Source organism: Physeter macrocephalus, unplaced genomic scaffold, assembly GCF_002837175.3.
Source record: "Physeter macrocephalus isolate SW-GA unplaced genomic scaffold, ASM283717v5 random_550, whole genome shotgun sequence".
Classification (NCBI taxonomy): Eukaryota; Metazoa; Chordata; class Mammalia; order Artiodactyla; family Physeteridae; genus Physeter; species Physeter macrocephalus.
This window is the reverse complement of record NW_021145826.1, coordinates 15,126-40,077: the sequence shown is the minus strand read 5'-3', so window position 1 is coordinate 40,077 and position 24,952 is coordinate 15,126. Positions and strand designations below refer to the sequence as shown.

Sequence of the window (24,952 nt, the reverse complement as noted above, 5' to 3'; positions counted from 1 at the left end):
AGTCTGTCTGAACCAAATGGGTAGGCACAAGTGTGGTCAAGGTTAGGTCCTAGCTCTGTCACTTACCAGCTGTGCGCCCTGGGCAATGGATGACTTTTTTCTTGGACAACCAGCATCCATTCCTCATCCTAACAGTACCCCAAATTTCCTTTGAGAAACTACTCCAACCCTTGTCTCAGCCTTGTCATCACTGGCCTATAGTGACTGGTTTTGGGATGGCACAGAATGCCATCATGGCCAATGAGACAGGAGACGCTTACTGAGGCTTCCGTGAATAAAGGACTCCTCTCTCCTTAGAGAGCCCAGAAAGGGTCCCTCTCCATTTGTGGTCAGCACTGTGTGAAAATGGCTGGAATTATGGCAGCATTCTTCTCCTACACAAAGGGACAAACCATTTTGAAGGGCTGGAGGATGAAGTCACAACTGCACAAGATAGGGCAAAAACAGGAATGCTAAGGCCAACCATGTTTGAGTTGCTGGATCAATATTAACCTCAAGACTGCACTCCATCTGGCATTTTCAGTGACATGAAATTTCACCGTTTAAGCCAACTTGGTTTTTCTGACTCTTGCACCCAAGATTATTAAGTGGTGGCATGATGCCACTTACCTCAAAGACCTTTAATTTCAAAGTGCAAAGTTTGTAGGTGCTAATGTGAAGGGTTGTTACTGTCTGCCCTATACTCATCATCCCCTTGGATGCTAAAGATGTCTGGATTCCAATTCTTCTTCAGGCTCTCTCCTACCCCTTCCCAATCAAACAGGTTCACAACTTCCAAACACATCATTCAGAAGTTTTTAATAAACAACTTCATTATAAAAACTTTTTTTTTGAAAATGTAATTCTGCAAAACATTGAAAAATCTACTTTAACAAAGATAGGCCCTGTGCATTTTCTAATGGCACTTATATTTTACAATTAAAAACCTTGTTTTATATAAAGCCAAAAATACTCCAAGAGGTTATTCACTGTGTTTACAAAGTGCTAGAAGGTTTTGTCTTGTATTTTTCTCTCTTTAAATAATCTGGCGTTACGAAAGAGTGGCTCCAAAGCCTTGACCACTGGGAAGGAGGGAGGGAGGTGTATCAGAAGTGGTGTTTCAGGAGTTCTAGTGCCGAATAGTAGGAGGTGGAGAGGTGCACTATGGGGAGAATCCGCTAAGGAAGTAAGCTTACATCCGAAGAAACTGAACTGGAATGCTTCTTCCAAACCCCTCCATAGAGGCACTAGATGATGATGGTGGATCCTTCTCCTGTCAGAACCAGTACACCCCTTTCCCTCGCCACAGACCCTACTCTCCAGTGGTGAGGTTACAGCCAATTCCTTCCACAGCAGGTTCAGAGTTCCAGGAGAGGCCAGCGTGGGGTCCCAGAGGAATCTGGACTTTTCTGGCCAACACCTGCCTAAGGCAAACTTTCTTATTACATAAATATCCTTGTTAAAAAGCAAAATATTGATCCTGTACAATATAAACTGTTAAAAAAAATCGTGCTTAAAAACAGCTCCTAGATAAGAGAGGAGGTGGAGAGAGGGGTGGAGAAAACAGCTACCAAAAAGAAGGGGGGTGGGGACTTAAAGGGCTACTAGGGGAAGTACAGGGCAGTGAGAGAATTTCAACTTAGGACAATATCTACGAGCAAAAGAAGTAATCACACCTGCTTCCCAGATTTCCATTAACAAAATGCCATTGTAAAAGGGTGAGGGAAAAAAACCTCATTGTTATTCCTTTCCCTACCTCTCACCTCTCTAAGATGTGCACAGATCCTCTGAGCTGACACAACTGGGCATGCTATCCCCTGGCCCCCAGGACTGCACTCAACCCTGACCAGCTACTGTGCAGAGGGGGAGTTGCCTGCCACTGTTCAGGGCAGCTCATGCTGACAGAGGTTGGAGGTGGTGGGGGAAGGGAACATCACCCCTTTTCCTGGTCCCCGTTTGGTCTCTGCCAACATGCCACGGCTTCTGTCCTGGGCAGAAACCCCTAGGCTCTCATGGCCTCAGTAAGGGTACTGAAGTGGGTTTGGTACTGAGTAGGATAAAGCTATTCTTATCCTTTGAACAACCAGGCCCATATGGACTTTTTTTTTCCTTTTTTTTAAATTTTGGGGAGGTTTAAGAAATGGCTGTCTATGGTCCAAAAAAAAAAAAAAGGTGAAGGCAGATGTTCCTCTGCACCAGCAAAGTTCACAGTGATAGGAAAATTCCTTGTGGGTGGGAAGGGCATTGAAAGAAGAAGAAAAGAGGAACAGGACGGAAGGAAGAAGTGAGGGGAGGAGGGGCAAGGCCCCAGTTACAAGGTTTTAAATAGTTGCTTTGCCTGTCCTATGAGTTTCCCAGCATCACTAACGGGGGAGAGTATTCAAGGAAGGGACAGGAAAGAGCAGGCAAAGAGGAGGGGACTCTTCTAACAGCCCAAGACTTTATATTCTGTGGCCAGAGGCCCATTTGCCTCTGTAAACGAAAGGTGCAGGGAAGGTGGCAGGGAGGGGTGAGGGTTGCTGGGTCTAGTGATGAAGATCAGAGACGCCAAGGAGAATGGCAGCAGAGTCCTGTTTGGATCCTCACATACCATTTCCTATATACGAGTCCCAATAACATGCACAGCATGCAGGAGGTGGCTGCGTACCAAGGGGACGCTTTTAAAAGTAAACCTTAATTAGTCCCTGGGACTCACTGAAACTAATTTTTAGAAGCAAATCACCTACTCTGATTCTAATCTTCCCAGACACCTTTATATCTGGTTTTGTCTTTTTTTTAAAAGGTATCCCAAACTAGCTTGCCTAAATTAAAACATGCTTATTCACTCCACATTGCTTCCAATCAAGGGTCAGGGAGCTACATTTTAAGGCTTTCACCTCAAAGGAAGAGTACTGGCCTGGGCTGAAGCAGAAGCCTGGGTCTTGGACCTGCTCAGTTCCTGATGATAAACCAACATGATTTCTAGACAGAAGGGGGAAGGGGGGAGGACTGGGAAGAGGCTGAGGCAGTTCCTTGGTAGTCTGTCCTGAAACCCTAGTGGAGAAGCCAGTATGAGGCACCTGCTGAGAGAAGTGCCCAGAAACTGCTGGCTGCATCTGTAGGAGTTAACAGTAAAGAGGTAGGAGTGTGTTTCTGAATCAGAGTGGAAGTGTCTCAAGAGGGCCCCACACTGGTGGTCCCTGAGCTGCCTCCCTTCCACAAGTGGGAAGAGCGAAGCCCATGCAGAACTGAGATGAAGCAGGGATGGGGTTCAGCTGGGCAAGAGCTGTGCTGTCTGTGTCAGGGAGCCCCACAAGTCAGAAGAGAAGAACTAATCATTTGTTGCAAGAAACTTGCTGAGTACTGGGGGCAAAAGTGAGAGGGGCCACAAAAGGAAGATGGAAGTTCTTTGATGGAGAGCAGAGAAGCCTAGGCACAGTGGGCCTGAGTCCACGGGACTACAAAGTGGGAGGGAGGAGCAACGCTGTAGAGAAGAAAAAAGTTTGGTATGGGAGGCAATGATGTACACCGAGATTAGGACTCAACTATCTGCCCAGTCCTAACTTTCTGAAAACTCTTCTTCCAACAATTCCACAACTTCCTGGAAAAGAGGAGAGAGACAAATGAGGTCTCACCCTCTCCTTTGCTATCCACACCAGCCTAGAACCGGAGTCCCTCGTTCCAAGACTAATGACAAAAGCTCATGACATTCAGGGTGGGGATTAGAGAATTGGGGTGGGGGGTGATGGAAGTGGGCATGCCTTTCATTTCTTCCCCTCTCCAGTTCAAAAGGAGGATGAGGGGGTCGTGATGTACTTGGAGAAAAACAGAATTGCAGACCTGTGAGAAAACTGCTCCAATCTTCTTGCCTGTCTCCTGTGGACTCTGCCGAGGAAGGCAGAAACAGACACAGTCATGGAAGATGGCAGAGACTGAAGCAGTCCAAAGTCAGTTTATTTCCCCACAGGGGAAAAATATGACCTCAAGTGAAGAGAAGTCAGTGAGACCCGACTTCGCCTTGTAAACAGGGCTCCAGTTAACATCAGGTACCAAATGGTTCCGGCTGGTGCCAACTGGAATGGACTGGTGGGAATGGATTCACGGTGTGTAAACAATGTTCACTGCAATCATTCTAAGGCTATACAGCTCAGCAAGGGAGGTGAAATGGTGTGTCTGAGGTGACTGTGTAAACGGTACCGTTGCTGGAAAACACTGAAAATGGAGGTGCTAGGACAGGAGGGATGGAGGTGACGGGGAAGAACAGAGGCCCTCTCTCCTGCCTGTTGGTTGGAAGCAGGCGATGGACCCTCTGCAGCAGGGCCTGACCAACTGCTGTGGGGTCTGCAGGCTGGGACCAGAAGACAGGCTTCTTGGGCTATTTCTCTCGAGGTCATCCAAAGTAAAACCCTCTGTGTCTCCAAGAGACCTCTCCCTTCTCCAAAGAGAAGGAGGTTCTGATGCTTTGGAGAGGGCGAGGGCTAGGTGTGGCTCCCGATTCAGATTAAAAAAAAAAAAAAAAAAGTAAAAATACCTGAAGTCCTATTGTATGACATCTTTTCATGGGGTTGGGGCTCAAGGCTCCTCCTGGAACTGATCCTGGAGCCCAAGCCCCCAAACCAAGTGCTCCATACAGATACTGGAATTTTTCTTTTTGAACTCAGCTCTGAAAGCTCAGCTGCCTTCATGGGGGATGCATATGGGGTAGATACTGAGACTCCCTGACAGAGCCAAGACTGAGCTGAGGTCCTCCTTGGGGCTACTGGAATGCCTGGTGGAAACGAGGCAGGGTGGTGGTGCTCAGGCCAGAGGTGAAGACAGGAGGCAAGGAGTGCAGAGGCCCAAAGTTCAGCGGTCCCCCAGCTCCCGGGGAATCTTGAGGCTGAGCTTGCAAAGTGGTGAGCAGGGGCTGCGCCTCGGCCTGGGAGTAGCCCATGACCAGGCCTCCTGTGGCCCCGGGCGGGTTACACGGGGGCAGGTTGAGAGGAAGAAAGCCCAGTAAGTGGGAGAAGTCCACATTAGCAGCGCAGAGGGCCTCAGAGAGGTTGGCGGGGCTCTTGGTGAGCAGTGCTTCATCTAGGAGGGCCGCAGCTGCCGCCGGCTGAGGTGAGGCGGGCTGGGGTTCAGCGGATGAGAGAGACAGGCTTCCAGGAAGCTCCGCCAGAAAACTATCCACCTCCACTTTGGGCAATTTGTCGGGCAAGTATGAGGTAGATCCAAGCTGGTATTTTGGAGGAAGCTGAGCTGGGGAAGAGATAGGTGAGGACTCCAGAGGGTAGCTCATACCCATGGGCAGCGTGTTGTGCACCAGGGAGTGTGGCACGCCCGCACTGGGCATGGTAGGGATGTGGGCACCATACATGCCCATGGGCAACATGCCAGGGAAGGCCTTGGCCCCCATCACGTCCCGAGAGGCCATGCACAGCACAGGGCTCAGCTCTTCCTTCACGTTGACTGTGGAGCTGCAGCTGAGTAGGCCTAACATGTCCACTGGCTCTGTCTTGATCTTGAGCAGCTCTTGCGAGTGACTCTTCTTGACATGACGTGTCAGGTGGTCTTTGCGGCCAAATCGCTGGGCACAGTACTGGCACAGGAAGTCTTTCCGGCCTGTGTGGACCACCAGGTGCCGCCGCACATCCTTACGAGTATAGAACCGCCGGTCACAGTGGTCACAGGGGTGCTTCTTCTCCTTGGCGCCACCTGCTACCCGGCGTGAGTGGGCCTTCAGGTGCTCTAGCAGGGCCTGGGTACTCTCGAAGGTCTGCAGGCACACCTTGCAGCTGAGGTCACCACTGCTGGCGGCATGCATGGCCAGGTGGCGCCGGTAGCCCAGCTTCGTATTGTAATTCTTACCGCACTCAGAACAGTGGAGGGCCTCTTTGTTGGGGTCATGGGTCTGCAGGTGGTTCCGCAGATGATCCTTGCGGTGAAACATCTTATCACAGTACATGCACTGGTGGGGTTTCTGGGCTGAGTGAGTGGCCATGTGCCTGGAGATAGGGATGGAGGACAGAGGAGAAAGAAATGAGATCACAAGGGCTGGCTAGACAACTGAGTTGTCCACTAACAGGCAACTAGACACAAAAATTATGGTACAGCCATGCAATGGAATGGAATACCATGCTAACTGTATTCTATAGATATCCTTGACCACCTGCAAAATCACATATACTGCTATTCTTTGCAGCACTGATTTTAGTAGCAAAAAATCAGGAACAATCTAAATGTCCATCAATAGGGAACTGATTAAGTTATTCTAAGTCCATAAAATGACTCAACTTTTTTTTTTTCTGGCCATGAGGCTTGTGGGATCTCAGTTCCCTGATCAGGGATCGAACCTGGGCCCTCAGCAGTGAAAGCGCAGAGTCCTAAACACTGGACCACCACAGAATTCCCAGCTCAACTTTTTTAAATGGCAGCTTTATATGTCACAGGTAACAAGCTCCTAGATACACTTAAGTCGAAAAAACCCATGAGACAGAATAGTGCCTATGGAATGGTACTACACATATGAAAAGAGGGAAGATATATGTATGTTTGCTTGCATGAGCTTAAAATATTTCTGGAAGGCTACACAAGAAACTGACAACACTGGCTACCTATGGGGAGAAGAAATGGGCAGCTTTTATGGGTGTGATGGAGAATTCTCATTATATACCTTTTGAATTTTGAATGCATTTCCTTTGCAAAAAAAAAAGTGTATTTACAAAAATTTAAATGACACAATAAAGGGAAAATGAAACATATCTAAACTTCCTGATCTGGAACAATATCCGAAGATATAGGGAGCCAAGTCAAAAAAGGAAGTTCAGTATAGTGTGTGTAATACAATCCCCTGTGAAAATAAAAAAGGAAGGGAATACACGTTTGAATGTCTCAACAAGGATACACAAGAAACTGCCTTTGGGGAGGAGAATAGGGGCTTCGAGTGTGACAATTCATTTTTCACTGCATGTCCATTGGTACCATTTAAATTGTTTGCCACACAAAGAAGCAATATTTAATTTTAGTATATGTGCTGCCGAAGCGAGCACAGCAGCAACATTAAAAAAATGTTTTTGTGTGATATGGCACCTCAGTGTCCCTTCGTTTGCTCCTGCTCCTTTCTGTCTGGAAAGCAGCTCCAAATCCAGGAACTGCAATCCAGAGCTCCATAGTACATTCAGAATCAACTCAGCAAGACTTTGGAGTCCCACAGTTTGCAAGCCCTGTGTGAGATGTGTGATTAACCTTGTTTTCCGTAAGAGGCTGAAGCACAGGGCAGCCCCACCCACCAGTCAGTAACTGGCAGAGGCTGAATTTAAACACAGACCTTCTTGAGACCCAGATTCACTTAGGTATGCCACTGCTGTCTCTAGCACAGCACCCAGTGATTCTTATCAATCGTACCTATTACCCTCATGCTATGTGTGAGTGCTCACACCGCTGAGAGTTACTATTAACCTCCTGTGACACAACTGGCATGAAAACGTATGAGAGGGAGATGCTGAGTGATCCACAGTCTATTTCCCTCATTTTGAAGGTGAGGAAACTAAGGCCCAGAGAGGTTTAGTAATTCACCTAAAATACAGTGACTAAGGGTGGAGTCAAGGCTCCTGTCTCCTGGCCCAGGACCTTTCCTGTAGCCTCCCACTGACACTCAGACTGTCACTAAGAAAGTCTAAGAGGAGAGCCCCAACTGGAATCCACCTAAGACACAGGAGCACACAGAATCAAAGCATTCCTGAGGACCACAGAACTGTCATGAGGGCAATCCTGGCCACACGCTACCCTGTTACCTGTTTTAGTTCCTTGCTATCAACTGTTTTCCAGACAAGGAACTGAGGCTTTCTGTGGTCATCTTGTTCTTGTCTTTACTCATTGACTGTCTGTCCCTGTTATTAGACAGTAAACTCAAGGAGGGCCAGCACCCCCATCTGTCTGGCTCACTATTCTGTCCGTATCACTGAACACTGTGCCTGGTATGTGGCAGGAGCTCAATAAATAATAGTCAAGAGATGAATGACTGTGCATCAGGAAGTCTACATTATTGGTAAAGGGCATGTTCATGGTCCTCTGACGGAAAGGCAAGGATAAAATCAAAATTACGTCCAAGCGGGCCCCCCTCCCTTCAAAGCTGCTCTGTCATTATCTGCTTTACACCAGGGCTTTCACATTCCATTTCACTTTAAGTAGGGGTTCTTGGGCTTAGAAGTTTCAGGAAATCTTCCAACCCAGAGGACACCAGGGACTCTACAGAGACATAAGTAATCATCTGAGTGGCATGCTAGTTCAGTAGAAGAGGCACTGCAGGACCTAGGCAGCTACAGACCTTGGGTAAGTTACTTGTCCACTCTGAGCCTGCACTTTAAAATTTACAGATTGGACCTGAGGGTCTCCTTTTCCTTCTAAACTTCTAAACCTGATTCCTAATTTGGGGCTAATATTCTGAACATTACCTGACATAGGTGGGGAAAGTAGCACAGGCATACCTCGGAGATATTGCAGGTTTGGTTCCAGACCACTGCGATAAAGTGAACATCACAATAATAGGAGTCACGTGAACTTTTTGGTTTCCTAGTGCATATAAAGGTTATGTTTACACTATACTGTGGTCTATTAAGTGTGCAATAGCATTATGTCTAAAAAACCCAATGTATATACTTAATTAAAAAATACTTTATTGCTAAAAAATGCTAGCTATCATCTGAGCCTTCAGCAAGCTATAATCTTTTTTTGTGAGAATTACCAAAACATGACACAGAGACATGAAGTGAGCAAATGCTGTTGGAAAGCTGGGCCAACTTTCTTGACTGAGAGTTGCCACAAACCTTCAATTTGTAAAAAAATGCAGTATCTGAGAAGTACAATAAAGTGAAGTGCAATACAATGAGGTGTACCTGTATTGAAAAAAAAAATTATATCTAGTTTGTTCGTGGCTATCTGATATTGTACCCATCAGATTCTAGTGTTTGAATAAAAAATACCACCATTATTTTTCAGTGAGTGACCTCAAACGGTTGACGTTCAGGGTACACTTATGGGACAAATTAACCTCTACTCTTCTGCCACAGATAAAGTCCCACACTCAGTGGAGTCTCTCTGGCTTTATCCTCTGGAAACCTCAGGGCAGGAAGAGGTATGGGAGTATCACCTACCTATACAGCTTGTACTTGGAGGCAAACGCCTTGCCACAGTGCAGCTGAGGGCAGCTATACGGTCTCTGCTCTGGATGGGGGAGGCTCTGAGGCCTCAGCTTCTCCCCATTTGAGAAGGGTGTCCCCGAGATTTCACATTGGCACTTCACTTGACTCTCCGCCTCCCGGCCCCGAGGCCTGGGAACTAGTTTCCAGCCCACTTCCTCCTCCTGCTTTGCATCTTGAATCCAGGGGGGGACGCTGGTGAAAAATGTGGTCATGGCAAGGCTAATGGCGAAGGGCCATGTTATTGAGAAAGCCTCCCCATCAGCTCCACAGGGCTCTGTGCTCTGTCACAGCCTCCAACGCAGCCTTCAGAAAACAATCTCTTCACCTGAAACATCAGAACACCTGGTGTTAGGGAGCCCAATACCATGAAAACATGGGCTCTGGAGGCAGAGAGATCCCCATTCCATCCCAGCCCTTCCACTTAGAAGCCATGTGACTTTCAGCCAATTACTTACTTCCCTGAGCTGTTCCCTCATTTACAAAATGGGCTTAATAATCTCCTACATCATAAGGATCTTTTGAGGATTAAATGAGATAATAAATATAAAGCATTCAGCAGAAGGCTGGGCACCTAGTAAGTGCTTAGTGGTAACTATTATAACAAGTACCACCTAGGCTAATAGGAAAACAGGATAATCAGAGGAAGTAAAAGCCCTAAACTCCAGACTTTCCCTTCTAACTTCACTTTTACATCCTTTCCACTAAATTTAGAAATAGCAGCACCTCCTCCTCCTCTTCACCCTACCTCCTCCTCTTCACCCTACCTCCTCCTCACTTTCTACAATTCTCCTCATAGAGGTGCTAAGGAGCAATAAAATGCCCAAAAGGCATCAGAGGGGAAAGAAGAAGCCATTACTTAGGAAATTTACACCCTGGAGAGTCAGCCCCTGCGCCAGATGTGTTTCTTAGCAGATGTGTTTCTTAGCAGTGTATCAACATCAAGAGGTTCTGTCTGAGGAAGGCAACAGCAGACTCAGCATTTCCACTAAACCAGTACTGGTCCTGTCCCGCCCTCAACCACCACTCTGGGTCTCTTGGTCTCAGGGTCCAAACCATACTTCTTTAGCAAAGCCTGTCGAACACGCAAGGTGTTGAGTGGTGTTGAGGGTCCCAAAGACCCTCATAGAACACGTGCATGTCTCCATTATGAGCAAGTAACACACTTGCATTAGAACTTAGACTCCATCACCAAACTCTAATTCTCTGAGAGTTCAGATCACATCTCTTTCATCTCCATACACCTAGCATCTAGAAAAGGACTTTCAACTTTCTTTTAGATGAGGAAATCAGTCATTGAATGTAAGTGGATTCTTATTGGCTAACATGCTCAGGAAGTTCTGGTTTAAACTGAGTTCCAAAGTGGGGAGCCAGTATCTTGAAGTCTGATGCTTTCTACTGGGTTATGGAGTGGGGCGGGGGAGCAAAGGTGACACAACTTCTTTCCTGACTCAACTCAGAGGAAGAGAGAAAGGGCACTGCCGTACTGATTCTCAAAAGGGGGACAACAGAGCCACATTCACACTCACAAGCTCATCGCACAAGATTACCAACCCCAATGCAACTTGCTATAACAGGGGAATTTCCTTTGAAGAGGTCATGCCAAAATTTGGTCATGAGGCTTTTCCATGTGAAGGGAGCAAAAGGGGTATCTGGGGATTGTCCATGAGAATCTGGGGAGGGCTCCAATTGCACAAACTAGCTGTGGGCCAAAGAATGCTTGCTCAGCTCATTAGCACCTGCTGCTTACAGTGACCATTCAACCAACAGGCTGGCCGTGAACGAGATGATGGGATCAGCGGGTTTATGCCAGAGAGAGCTTTGCTCATCATTAACATAAGCTACGTCCTGTTCAGGAACCATTCCTCTTGTTGAAGAAACACTGCAATGTAATATGATAAACATCTCCCTATCACGAGTGGAGATTTGCCTAGAAAGATCTGCACAAAGGTGGCTGCATTTTGCATGAGTCACGTGTTAGCACTAAAAACTAGTCCCGCTTGAGCCTTCGAGTCATCATGGCATATTTGCCTGCTTCACGATAAACCTCAAAGGCCTCTGATGTCTGGCTTTCATTGTTTAAGTCCCCTCCTTCTTCCAAAGGGTGGAATTACCTGTTTATAATACCAGCGATTACTAGGCAGCTTGGAATTGGGTAGAGAGCGAGCATGAATTTGAACATCTAGTTTGGAGGGAATTTCTCCCACCTTCAAAGTCAAATTCTGCCCCCCGCCCCGCAATATGTGAAATCATGCACCTCAGCCTCTGGAAAGTTGGGAATGGCAGCCAGAGGGAAGCAAGTCACATCACTTTGGCTGACGTGAGAGAGGAGCCTAGCCTTGGAAATTCCACGCAAACTCAGAAAGAGAACAGTACGTCCCCCACCTCCCACACGTCTACCTCATCTGTTCTCCTGAACAAGCACAAACAAGACACAGTTTAGTATGCTGCTGCTGGAAGAGTGAGTAATGGGCTTCTAGGAAAGAGGCTGATGGTGGCTAAGAAGAACTCTTAAGGTTGTACTGATAGAACCAAAGAAGGAAGGCAGCAGCCATGTGCTTGCCTTGATTTGCACTTAATGGGGCTATGGCTTTAGTGTTACCTTAGGAACCCTTCTGGAAATCTAGTTTTTCTCCCTCTGTCCCATCTGCAAACTCCTTTCATCCAGGAAGATTCCTGGGCCTCTCCCACATTATCCGAAGGCCTATTCCTTCAGCCATCTTCCTCAGCAAAACTGAAAAAATTCTGCTTCTCTTTCAAAGCTGCTCTTCTGGTCTCATACTCTAACCTTAACAACTACAGAAGCTGACAGAACCTGTTCCCATAAAACAAACACAATCAATCCCTCCCAGTTACTGGTATAACTCGGTATATTTTCATCCTAAGATTCCTTCTGGCGTCTGATCTTCAAGGGAGGTACTGTGGAAAGAACCTTGGACTTGCTATCAGAAGACTGCCACTTACTGGCTGTGAAACCATGAGCAGGTTACGTAGTTTCTCTGAGCCTCAGTTTCCTCAATTTCTAAAATAGGCATTTGTTCTCCTTACCTATAAAATTCTCATGGAAGATTCAGTGAAACACTCTTGAAATGTCCAACATAAAACATGTAAATACAAACAGTGCTGTCTCTGAGGTCTAAATTGTGTCTCCCTCTTTTCCGCACAGGGCCTGAACAGTACTACTTTTTTTTTTCTCCCTAGATGAGTCTTCTCAGGCCTCAGAGTGAGTTTCCTTCCCTTCCCAACATCTCCCCAGAATTCAGCCTTCCCCTTTTCCCTCACAATTAACCCTCAGCACATCCCCCGGAGCGAGTCCCCCTTACTTTATCTTCCTCCAGCACCATATCCTGGGCCAGAGTTCCCTCACTGTAGGAATCTCCTCTATTATTAAGGCCCCATACTCCAAATACAAATGCTTGCTAAAAACTCTGTATGGCCCTCTTTGGAAGCCTTTAAAGTAGACAAATCGCTTCCTTGTCTGTCTGTCCTCTGTTGTGTGCCATGATGCCTGCTGCCCTCTGATGAAACTATAGTTTTTATGGTGTTACATCATCTCTATAGAGACTGCGTTCTTTCTCCATTATTAGCCTGTTTCCTCATCTGTAAAACTAAAAATACTTACCTCACAGGCTTGTTGTAAGGATTATTTTAGTCAGGTATGCAAAGGGCTCAGCACAGGGCTTGGCTTGCTCTAAGTACCCAACAAAAGGCAGCTATTATCTTTGCCTTTGTATTGAGTTGCATGTTCCCACCTTCTGCTGCCACAGTTGAATTCTCTCAAACCTCCCCACAAAACTGTTGAGAAATAGCGCCCCTACACCAAGGAAAGGGTTAATCTGTAAGTGTTCTCAACTAGAGAGACCCACAGAGGATTAACAGCTCCACTTCAGTGACTACCCTAAAATAGCTTTTATCCCTGCTGCCCAAGAGCTACTTGGGGATCTGAAGAACTCAATTCAACACCTGCCGAGGAGGAAACACACCCAGGAACTTTCCTTGCGGTGGACACAATCTTCCCTTAAGCAGAACCCAAAATAGCAACTGGGAAATTATAAATAGACTTAGAGATAAAAAACAGGTCCTGACCTGGGCATCAGAAACAAATCCAAAAGACACACTGACTGACTGGAGAACGGTGAGAAGGAAAGGGGGAAATGGGTATAGCTGCCCCCCCCAAAACACACAAACACACATACACTCCAGAGTGGGGGGAAAATTAAATTACAGAGAGGCTGGAGCGTCTCAATGACTTGCATCATTCCAGGAGACATCAAACAGGATTAACAGGGGCTGCTAGTTCTTCTATCGGTGTAGATGGACCCTTTTTGGAGTCCTTTTGATTCATGATTTCCTCTGATTCCCGCTGCCTTCCACTCCTAAGGAGGCCTTGAGCAAATGGCTGCAACTCACAACAGCCCCATTTTCACCAAGAGGAAACCTGATTAGACACCCCCCCCCCCAATCCCGTGGCCTCACCTTGGGCGGTAGAGTTAGCAACCCCAGGCCAGACTCTTTCAGAGTCCCAGGCAGACAGGTGGGACAACACACACGCCAGGACACAAGAACACTTGCAGGTGAAAGTACCAACTCCCCACACCCGATGTCCCCTTATCTTGCACCTTACAAGGCCCTTTCCCCCACTGAGATGGGGCCAGGACAGGATTTGCAGGGGATAGCCTGTCTCCTGGTTCGTTTCTAGACAACCATACTGCATGGGGGGAATGGTTAAACGCCCCTGGGCTGGGAGGGCTGGGGGTAGACGGCTGCCAGACCAGGGACAGAAATTCAGGAAGAAGTCTGGAGGAGGTCTCAGGAATGGAAGGGAGGGAGGAGCAAGCTATCTCGATCCCTAAGAGACCCCCACTCCACCCTCCGCAAAGAAAGAGAGACGGTGGGGGGTGGGGGATGGATTACACGGGCTGGAGAGTTAAAGGGGCTGAAGATAAAAGCGAATTCCCTGAATTTCAAGAATCTCAAAATGGTACCGGGTGGAAGCTGTCTAGAGTTTGGGAGTACGGATCGCCGAGGAGGGAACTATGGGTAGAAATTATTTGGGTTCCCCAGAACCAAATAATTGGGAGAAGCCTCAAAAGGGATTATGTGGTTCTGGGAAATGAAACAGAGGAGAAAGAGCGAACTATTTGGAGCAGGAAAGGGGGTTATGTGGGTCCGGGTAGGCGTGTCTGAGAGGAGAGAGCAGGTGCAGCTTATCTGCGTCCCCCAGACCCGGGTCCCTGGTAAGGTCAGCAGCGCGTTATCTGGGTCTCCAGGGAGCCTGGGGGGTCGGGAGTGGGGGACCCCCCCCCCAGGACTGAGGCTCCAGGTCTCGGAAGGGAGGGGGCCAGCGGGGTTTCTTCAGGTCCCCCAGACCCAGGTATCGGGTCCGGGGAAAGTTTTCGTCACCCTGGGGCCTATCTGGGCCGGGCTGGCGCAGAGGGGGCCTCGGGTCGGGGGTGTGGGCGACCGCGCTGAGGGGCCAGAAATGAGGGGCGCTGCCGCTCCGGGTGCCGGGCGCGCGGGCGCAGCGAGACTGCCTCCCGCCCTGCTCCCCGCCGTCCCCCGAGGCCCTCGCCCACACTCACCGCGCTCCGGGCCCCGCGCTGCGGGCCGGGCCGCGCTCGGGCTCCGCCAGGCCCGCTCAGGCCCCGGTAGTGGCGGCGGTCGGGCCATTGTGCGGTGCATTCTGGGAGCCGCGCGAGCGGGCGGTCGGCCCGTGGAGGGGGCGGTGCCGCGGGCTCTCTATGGTCCCGCCTGCCCGCCAGCTAGAGCGGCCGGAGCGGCGCGCGGGCGGCGCGCGGGGGCTGACGGGAGCGGGGCGGACGCTCACGCCCGCCCTTCCCTCCCCGCCTCCGAGCCGCGGAGCGCCCTGCCTCTGGGGCCGATATGGGAGCCGACGCGTGGGCATCGTCGCCCCTGCCGCCGCGTGTGTCTCTCCTGCTGCTGTTTCTGCCGTTCCCGGGGCTGCCCGTGGGCTCCTGGGACCCGGCGGGTTACCTGCTCTACTGCCCATGCATGGGTAAGGCCTCCCGAGCCTTCTGTCCAAATGGGGAAACTGAGGCCCAGAGAGGAGAAGCCATTTCTCTGAGGCGCCCAGAGACGCCTTGACAGGTCCAGGAAAGGATCCCAGCGCGGGGCAGGGCCTGCTCCTCGTCTTTCTGCCCCAGTTGCAAGGGCACTGAGGGGACCTCTGTGCCCAGCCTTCCGTTTGGCAGATGAGAAAACTGAGGCCGGGAGAAGTTACGATGTGTCTTGCTCAAGGCCTAAGCCAGCCCCGAGTCCAGGAAACGGAGTTAGTGGGGCAGGACTTGATATCACTGACGCAACGCTGGCTCTGGGTGATTCTTTCATTCATTCAACACATATTTATAGGGCACCTACTGTGTGCCCAGCCCTGTTCTCTGCTCCAGGGATACGGTGGTGATAAGACAGAAAGCTCCATGCCCTTGTAGAGCCTTCGTTTTAGTTGGGAAAGACAGGCCATAAAAGATAAATATAAAAAATAAGTAACTGCATAGTATTTATGGATGAGTGCTATGGGAAAATAAAATAGAGCAGGGTAAGCGAGAATCTAAAAGCTGGGTGAGGGGTGCAGTTTAAATGGGAGTGGTGGATCGTCACTGTTAAAGTTATTTCTTCTTAAAACCCTCCACACTCCTAACCATAATGATGTTGCCCTCTGCGCATCGTCTCCACCACACCCTTCTCCCCAGACCCTCCAGGTGCAGGCACAGTTATTCTTTTCTGTTCCTTACACGTACTCAGGTCCTGCAGCCTGTGCTACTCCCTCTGCCGGGAACACCCTCCCCTTGCCTTGTGCCAGACCAACTCCTTCCCATCCTCAGGCCACAGCTTAAATGTCACCAGAAGAGACTTCACTGACCTCAACCCAAATAATCTCCTCCTCATTGTTCTCCATCACCAAACTTTTTTCACTTTTTTGAACTTATCAAAATTTATCACTGTATATTTGTTTATATGTTTACTGTCCCCCTACCTGGACCGTGAATGCCTTGAAGGCAGAGACCTTGTCCTTCTTGCTCACTCCTGTGTCCCAGCACCTAGCAGAGAGCCTGACACATTGTGGCCTCTCAACAATCTTTGTGGAATGAATGAATGGATGCCATGCTGGGGATAACAGAAAGAGTCAGACAGGGACCTTGCACCTGAAGCATTCACAGGCTGAGGAAACAGCCAGAGGCTGGGAAATGGGAAAGGACATTCTAGGAAGAGTGAAGAACCACAAGTAACTCATATCCAAGGTGGGAGGCAGAGAAGGGGAACTGAATATGGCAGAGAGGTAATGCAAGGATCCCAGTGAGTGAGGCATTGGAGTTACCCCTTCACATGCAGGTGGGAGGAAATAGAAGTAGAAGGTCACTCCTGGCTGATGGAACAGCAAGAGCAAAGGCATGGGGTGGGGATGGGAAGTGTAGAGCATGTTTGGGAAACGGCAAGGAACCTGGAGTGGCTGAGGCAGAAGAGGCAGGGCCTGAAGGGCCTTGACCGTCAGACCCAGGAGTCCAGACTTGATCCCATGCTGCCAGCTCCCCTGGCTCTCCTTGGTGTCCTGGCCCTCCACACTCCTGGCTCTGCATCCTTTCTGAGCCTTGCATGCCCCAAGCCCTCGACGCCCTAGTCCTCACTTCACCTGCAATATACCATCCAGGGCGCTTTGGGAACCAGGCTGATCATTTCTTGGGCTCCGTGGCATTTGCAAAGCTGTTGAACCGCACCCTGGCTGTACCTCCTTGGATTGAGTACCAGCATCACAAGCCTCCTTTCACCAATGTGAGTACCTCCTGCTGTTGACCCTTGTCCACCTTTCCCTAATCCTGCTCACCTCTGCTTGACCCCAAGTCTTTCTGTAGGCTTTACCTCCCACCCCTCTGAGTTTGCCCTCCCCCCTCCGCCCCAGAACTTTCTTTCCTGGCTAACTGGCTAAAATTTATCCAGCACCTGTTGACTGCCAGGCACTGTTTCTGAGCACTGCATCAGGATTAGCTCTTTTCCTTCTCATCACATCCCTATGAGGAAATGGGTTTAGAGAGGTTAGGTAACTTACTCACACTCACACAGCTTGTGAGTAGTAGGCTGGAATTCAAGCCCATGTGTCTCTGACTCCAGAGCCTGTGACCTGAACCTCCAGACTCCATTTCCAGCCTTGTTTGGTCCCACCCATTGGTCAGAGGTGATGGTTGCTATTATCAGTTCTGAAGGTGAAATAGAGGCACAAGTTTGTTAATAACATGTCCAGGGCCGCAAACCGGAGCAGTCTGGCTCCAGCACTGCCTCTCACCTCATCCAGGGGTCCCTTAGCATGGGAAGCCCAGCATCATCTAATTTCTTCCATGTTCTTTATGTTTTCCACCAGTCCTGTGTCTGTCATTGTTCACAACGTAATTCCAGGGGCCTGGCAGTAGGAACTGAATTAATATTTAGTGAATTGACTTTGAAAGTTTTTAATAAACTTCAAAAAATTATGGTTAGTATGTACAAAACACTGTGTTTTATTCTTACAGCCTAAAACCTGGGTTTTATTTTTTCCTGCACACGCCTGTATTTAGAATGGTTAAAAGCCAGAGTACCTGAGATCATAGCCTGGCTTGGCCACTTACTAGCCATATAGCCTGGGCAGGGTACTTGACCTCTTTGTGCCTCAGTTTCCTCATCTTTAAAATAGGATGGTAATAATTGTTGCTACCTCCCTCAGTGAGTTAGTGATTGTGGAATGCCTCCCTCTTAGAATCAGCTGAAGCCATCAGTTGAAAGTGCTTAGGATGCAGGGAGTCCTTAGTAACCGGGAGCTGTTGATGCTCTGACTTTTTGTACTCACTGTTATAGTTTAGACCTGGCTCATTGGTCTCCCTCTGGTTTGCTTTCCTTCTCTCGCCTTGCCTTCTCAGCTAGGAGTCTTTCAGAGTCTCCACTTCTTGCTTTCTACGGGTTACTCAACCTACCCCAGTTGGGCTCCCCTTCCCCGCTGGGACTGTTCTCACCGAGGCCACTAAGGACCTCAGAATTGCCAAATCCAGGAGTCATTTCTCAATCTTTATCTCAACTGACCTCCCGGTGGCACCTGGCCCCATGTGCCTCTCTCCTTCTTGAACTTCCTACTCCCCTGGCTTCCAAGACACAGCCTGTTCCTGCTTCAGCCCAATCTCTCCACGTTTTCCTCTTTGTGCTACATCAGGGGCTCCTCTCTCCCCACCCACTGTTTAAATGTTGGTGTGTCTCCTTTTTCTGTTTGCTTATTAGCTGTGTGACTTCAGATGAGTTACCTAGATTCTGTCCACCTGGGTTTCTTCATAAATAAACTGGAGATGGTTGTATTCCTACCTCTTACAATTAGATGATCAAGTCCATGAAACATGATGAGTACAGCACCTGCTGTTAACCCAGCACTCAGTAAATATTAGTTGCTTTTATTACCATTATTTGCTTTGCTATAAGTTTCTGTTGACTCTTGGGCTTTCACTCTTCTCCACGTACCTCCCAAATTTATCTGTGGCCCAGACTCTCCTCTGACCACAGGCCTCGTGTTTCTAACCCCTGTGCCTTTGGGTCTACTTGGATGACCCACAGATTATCTGAAGTTCACAAAGCCAGAACTTTCCCCTCAAACCTGTGTAACCACCTATATTTCCAGCCTTAGTTTATGTCACCTCCATTCACCTGGGCCAGGAACCTAGAAGTCATCCTAAATGCTTCCCTTTACTCTGTACTTCACCTCCCTTTACATTTTTTAACCTGTCCATGCTTCCCCATCTCTCGGACTTTTGGAGATGCTCAAAAATATATGTTGAGGGGCTTCCCTGGTGGCGCAGTGGTTGAGAGTCCGCCTGCCGATGCGGGGGACACGGGTTCGTGCCCCGGTCTGGGAGGATACCGCATGCTGCGGAGCGGCCGGGCCCGTGAGCCATGGCCGCTGGGCCTGCGCGTCCGGAGCCTGTGCTCCGCAACGGGAGAGGCCACGGCAGTGAGAGGCCCGCGTACCACAAAAAAAAAAAAAAAAAAAAATGTTGAAACAAAACAAAGCATACAAAACAAAACAAAAATACATGTTGAATAAATACTTGAACAAGTAAAAGGACCATTGCAGTAGCTTCCTAATTCCTCTCCTTCCTCTTATCTTACCATCAGTACATTCTCTCTTCTGCCGCCAGAGTGATCTTTCAAGAGAGCAGATCTCATATTATTTCTGCTTAAAATCCTTCAACAAGACCTTGTTGCTAATAATTAAGGTTCTCGAAGTCTGTTCATTGGAACATCAATGGCTTGTGCAGGAATGGTGCGGTGGTTAAGTCAGTTTGGGATATTGTGTTCTCAATTCCTCATTCCCCCCAAATTTGGAGATTCAAAATGCATGTTAGCATATTAAAGGCCCTGAGAAGTTCTGTCATAAAGAAACCTGCTTAACATAGCATTTCCCAGGCCTGTTTATTTCTGGAGCCTTTTTATTGCAGAACCCTTTACCCACCTGAACTAGTGGAACATGCTTTGGAACTCTGACCTATAGGATAAAGTCTAAATTTTATTTCATGGTGTTCTAAGAAATTTTCTTAAGTCTAGAAAAATACAGAGATTACCATAATCACCATCCATGTATCTACCACTAGAAATGATAATCATTAACATTTTCTCATCCTTGCTTCATGTTTTCTTTTTGTTAATAAAAGAAATAAAAGTTTATAGATAGAGTCGTTAAAAGATTGTGTGTCTTGGCTCGAGGCTACTTCTAGTCCCTCCCCCACCCCCAGAGGCAACCACTATCATGGATTTAGTGTCTTTTGGTATGACTCCTTCCAAGTTTTTTCCTGTACTACTTCCATTGTGGCACTGAGCATCCTTTTATCCATCTCTTGGTACAAAGGGCAGCATTCTCTAAGGCAAATACCTAGAGGTAGAGGGCACCTTTAAAATTCTATTAGATGCTTGTAAGGGGTTACACTCCAAAGTAGTTGTTCCAAAATGTATACTTCTATCAGCCGTATCTTTTCCAGTAATTAGAGTTAAGCTTTTAAATGTTTGCTGGTCTCATGGGTAAGAAGTGGTGTCTTGCTGTCATTGTAATTTTCTTTTTCCTAATTCTTGTGAGCTTGCACATCTTTCGAGTGTGTTGGCTATTTGGGTTCCCTTTGCTGTGAGTTGCTCACTCCTATCCTTTGCCCATGGTTTCTCTTGCATCATTTGTCTTTTTTCTTATAAATCAGCAGGCATTTTTTAATATGAGGTGTATTACTGTTTGTTCTTTAGTTTGCAGATGTCTTCTCCCAGCCTCCGTTCTAACTGTGGTGTCTTTTATCAAAAGTTGTTCACTGTCATGTAGTCCAAGCTGTCTGGGTCTTAGACTATATGGTTTTAATGAATGTCTTTGAAACAGCCACTAGGATACTGAGAAGGGGCCCTCACCCCCTCCTTTTCCCCACTTTTCCTGTAGCTCCACGTGTCCTACCAGAAGTACTTCAAACTGGAGCCCCTCCAGGCCTACCATCGGGTCATCAGCCTGGAGGACTTCATGGAGAAGCTGGCACCTACTCACTGGCCCCCTGAGAAGCGGGTGGCATACTGCTTTGAGGTGGCAGCCCAGCGAAGCTCTGATAAGAAGACATGCCCCATGAAGGTGGGTTCTGTGGGTCTGGGGGACCCTTTCTGCCTGTTCCAGGTCCTCTAGGCCCCTGAGACACTGTGCGATAGCAGTGTGTGGGGGAAGGCACCAGAAGGGCCTAGAATAGAAAGATGGAGATTTAAGTCCCATTTCTGGCATTTGTCAGCAGTGTCACTTTGGGCAGAGGACTTTGCTTCCTCTGAGCCTTTATTTCTACCTACAAAGTAAAGACACCAGTCCCTGCTGTGTCTTGCTCATAAAGTATCAATGAGGGCCAGGTGTAAGAGTGCTTGTAAACTGTAAAGTGCCACATCAGTAATAATCACTAATACTCACATAGCACTTACTACACGCCAGGTACCATGTTAAGAGCTTTCCACATATTATCCCACTTAATCCTTAAACTGTTCCATGAGGAAAGTACTATTAATACCCCATTTTATAGAGAGGACACTGAATGCAACAAAGAGAGGTTTAATATTTTGCCCAAAATCATAATAGCAAATAAGTTGTGGTAATATGGTTCCATTGTCCACCCTCCTAACTTGTATACTTTCTTGCCTCTCAACAGGTAAATGAGAAGCTGTTATATGTATCAGTAGAAGTTTGTAAATTTCTGGCACTTTGGGAATAAGACAATCCCCAACATGTGTTTCAGTGCTTATGCTAAAGTCTGAGGAGGGTGGTTGGAGGCGCTGTGAAATTTGAGAAGGGAGACCTTGCTTACAGCCCCAACATTGCCCTCACTTGCTCTGTGAGCTTGAGCAAGTGTCTTACCTTGTCTGGGTCCTGGTTTCCATCTTGAAAATAAGGGCACTGGATTAGCTGGGTCTTTTTTTTGTGGTACGCGGGCCTCTCACTGCTGTGGCCTCTCCCGTTGCGGAGCGCAGGCTCCCGGACGCGCAGGCTCAGCAGCCATGGCCCACAGGCCCAGCCGCTCCGTGGCATGTGGGATCTTCCCGGACCGGGGCACGAACCTATGTCCCCTGCATCGGCAGGCAGACTCTCAACCACTGCGCCACCAGGGAAGCCCAAAGAAACTAGGGACCTTTTTTTTTTTTTTTTTGATTAGCTGGGTCTTGAAGGTCTCTTGGAGGTCATAGTCCATGGTCCCAAATCCAAGGTTGGCTTCCTCCCCAGACCCCCACCAATGCTGCAGGGTCAGCGGCATATGGCACACGAGCAGGAAAGACTCCTTCAGATATTGTGGTGAACGTTGCCCGCTGAAAACCAGACTGGAGGCCAAGCTGCCCTCCTCAGCTCAAATCGCCCAGGGTTCCCCCATCCACAGTTCCCTGGCCCCATCCCCAACTGGCTTTCCCTCCCGCTCAGTAAGCCTTTTCCCACTCTCTTTCTCTAGGAAGGAAACCCCTTTGGCCCATTTTGGGATCAGTTTCATGTGAGTTTCAACAGGTCTGAGCTTTTTGCAGGCATTTCCTTCAGCGCCTCCTACAGAGACCAGTGGATCCAGAGGTATGTGGAGGGGGCAGCATTGCTGGGATTAGGGGAGAGTTGGGGGGCCCATGGGCACTCAGCACCTTCCTGGCCTTCTCCCCCTCTACCACACCCTGATGTATGAGACCAAAGGTGCGGCTGTTCTGTCTGTTGAACTTGGGATCCTAAGTGATCTGTTCCCATCTCAACGCCTGACACGGTGGGACGTTGACCTGCCACAAGGTTGAGCAAGAGTTTATCAGCCAATAAAGGATGTCATAAAAAGAATATTGTGCAGTCACATGAGTCTCGATTTCCTCCTCTAGGCGTGAGAATCACTCCCCTGTTACCTTCCTCTTCACAAGGTGAAAACTGGAAGCTGCTTCTAGAGAAAGACAGCTTCAGGTGCAGACGGAGAAATGATGTCATCCTGATAATAATTGGATGTGCTTTATTAATTGTGCTCCAGTAAGCCCTATTAAAAAACAAAAAATAGGTTAGCAGGGCATAGCCACAGGCTGTGAAATATTTATAGAGCATCTGTCACGTATGAGACATAGTGCTCAAAGGCCAGAGGTGATGCATAAAAATGAGGAAGACCCAGTCTCAGCCTTCAGCTGGCTACAGTCTAGATATAATGATGACACTAACATAGTACATTTGCCCCTGATGCTATAGTGTGGCAAGAAAGAGCATGGGCTTAGATGTCAGACCTGGGTTAGGAACCATGAGGGGCTTATGAATTCTTGTGAGGTCCCAGCACTTGGCATTTAGTTAGCCAAAGATAGACTGATGCAGAGGAACGAGCACAGGCTCAGTATAAGACAGCCCTGAGCTCTGACCCAGCCCTACCTCTTTCTCAGATGACCCTGAGTGAGCCACTCCAGCTGTCTGGCCTGAGTTTCCTCCTTGGTTTAATGGAAGGAGCACTATGGTATCTGCCTCCAAGTGTATAAATCACATGGCACATAGTAGAGGGCCAGTCAGTGTTACTTGTTACTATTATTCACATGCTTTATTTTATTTAAGTCTTTGAGAAATTTCATGAAATGGGTATTATGATCAATTTCCATTTGACAGGTGAAGAAACTGGGCTCAGTAAGGCTAAATAACTTGCCCAAGGTAATGCAGCTATTGACTGGGCAGCAGGGGTCTGTATGTAAGGTTTCATAGGTAATAAGAATTAATATTTATTTAGTGCTTACTTGTGCCAGTTGCTGTTCTAAATCTTCACTACCTAAGTCTTCTAATGAGTCTGGGGGACAAGTGTTATTGCCATCTCTGCTTTACAGGTAAGGAAATTGAGACAGAGAGAAGTGAGGTCACTTCCCTAAGGTCATGCAGCTTGAAGTGGCAGAGCTGGGATTTGAATCCAGGCAGCCCGACTCCAGAGCACCCATTCTTCATCACTGTGGAGAAAAGAGCTGTGCCTTTAATAGCTGCCAATTCCTATTTGGGACTTGCCTTCAGAGCTAGTTCATGAGCTACTGAGGATACTCAGTCCTGGCTGAGTCTAATCCCCCTCATTGTTGATCCCGGATAGGGAATTGTTGATTCCCATTTGATCACCTGCTTGGTTCTCCCCATTCAACTCTGAATGACCCAGAGCTATTGCCAGACGGCAGACCTGTCCTCAGAGGATGGAGATTTGCCTCTAAAATGCCAGGGGGGAAAAAAACATGATACCAGCTCTAAAAGCAGCTCTAAGAGCAAATTCCAAAAAGCACACAGTCCTGGTTGGAAGAGAAGGGACAGGGCTGCATGGATGCATCAGTCGGACAGTGTTGCTGAAACACTTGTTCATGGCCCCATGGTCTTGCTTCAGTTCATTGAGTTGTAGGAATTGTGTAAGGGCTTGGGGAAGCTTGTGCCTTACAACCAAATTTTTGGGAAAGGAAGACTAGTGGGGAAGATGAGGTCCCTGGAGGCAGTTGGAGAGAGCTAGGACCACCTGGGCAGCTTCCTTCCTTCCACACACATGTAAGAAGCACCGCCTGAGTGTCAAGCACTGGTGTGGATGATGGGGAGACAGGCAAGAATAAAGCAGATAAGGCCCCTGCCCTGATGGAGCTGAGTCTAACGGGAGACAGTGAATACATTTTTACGTAAGATAGTCCCAGAAGACATAGTGCTCTGAGGGATATAAGCAGGTGATGTGTGATTGGCAGGCAAAGACCTTGTCTTTGTCAGCTTGGACTGCTTTAACAAAATACCACAGACTAGAGGGCTTAAACAACAGACATTTATTTCTCATGCTTTTGGAGGCTGGGATGTCTGAGATCACGGTCCCAACGTGGTCAGGTTCTAGTAAGGACTCCTTGGCTTGCAGTTGCCGCCTCTTACCGTATCCTCACATGTTGGAGAGAGAGCAAGCTCTCTGGTCTCTTATAAGGGCACTAATCTCATCACGAGGGCTCTACCCTCATGACCATCTAAATGTAACTGCCCCCAAAAGGCCCACTTCCTAATACTATCACATTGGGAGTTGGGGCTTCAACATATGAATTGGTGAGGGGGGGGGGCACAAACATTTAGTCCATAACAGATCTGAAGGATGAGGAGCCAGCCATGCCAAGAGCTGGAGGGAAAGGTAGTTCTTCATGGTGGGGACATTGAAACCTCTGAGGCAGGACAAGCTTGGTGTGGTCAAGGGGAAGGCCACAGTGGCTGGTGTGGAGCATTTCAGGAGGAGAAGGGTAGGGTGTTCCCATCGTCCGTCACAGTGTAATAAACCACTCTCACACTCAGTAGCTCAACAACAATTTAGAATGATTGC

At 48.2% G+C, this 24,952-nt stretch overlaps 2 protein-coding genes across 6 annotated transcripts in view; one reads left to right on the top strand and one right to left on the bottom strand.

Moving 5' to 3' along the window:
• Positions 1-784: 784 nt before the first annotated feature.
• PLAGL2 (PLAG1 like zinc finger 2) lies at positions 785-14,805 on the bottom strand. 2 transcript variants are annotated; one of them, XM_007122339.4, is made up of 3 exons: positions 14,720-14,804; positions 9,093-9,465; positions 785-5,945 (listed from the first exon to the last, which is right to left on the bottom strand). In XM_007122339.4, the coding sequence occupies exons 2-3, from the start codon at positions 9,350-9,352 to the stop codon at positions 4,715-4,717; spliced, it is 1,491 nt and encodes a 496-aa protein (XP_007122401.1). In that variant the 5' UTR covers positions 9,353-9,465; positions 14,720-14,804; the 3' UTR covers positions 785-4,714. The 2 variants fall into 2 exon arrangements, with proteins under 2 accessions (XP_007122401.1, XP_023984217.1); XM_024128449.3 differs by lacking the exon at positions 9,093-9,465 and having other exon boundaries at positions 14,720-14,805.
• The window catches only part of POFUT1 (protein O-fucosyltransferase 1), a 23,332-nt gene continuing 12,043 nt past the window's right edge, over positions 13,664-24,952 (top strand). For 2 of the 4 annotated variants that reach the window (XM_007122340.4, XM_007122341.3), the window contains exons 1-4: positions 14,964-15,153; positions 16,804-16,925; positions 20,575-20,757; positions 22,103-22,215. In XM_007122340.4, the coding sequence (XP_007122402.1) occupies positions 15,021-15,153; positions 16,804-16,925; positions 20,575-20,757; positions 22,103-22,215 (551 nt within the window). In that variant the 5' untranslated portion in view covers positions 14,964-15,020. Of the gene's footprint in view, positions 13,712-14,948; positions 15,154-16,803; positions 16,926-20,574; positions 20,758-22,102; positions 22,216-24,952 lie in introns of those variants that run through there. The other 2 variants (XM_028485748.2, XM_007122342.3) reach the window with 2 other exon arrangements.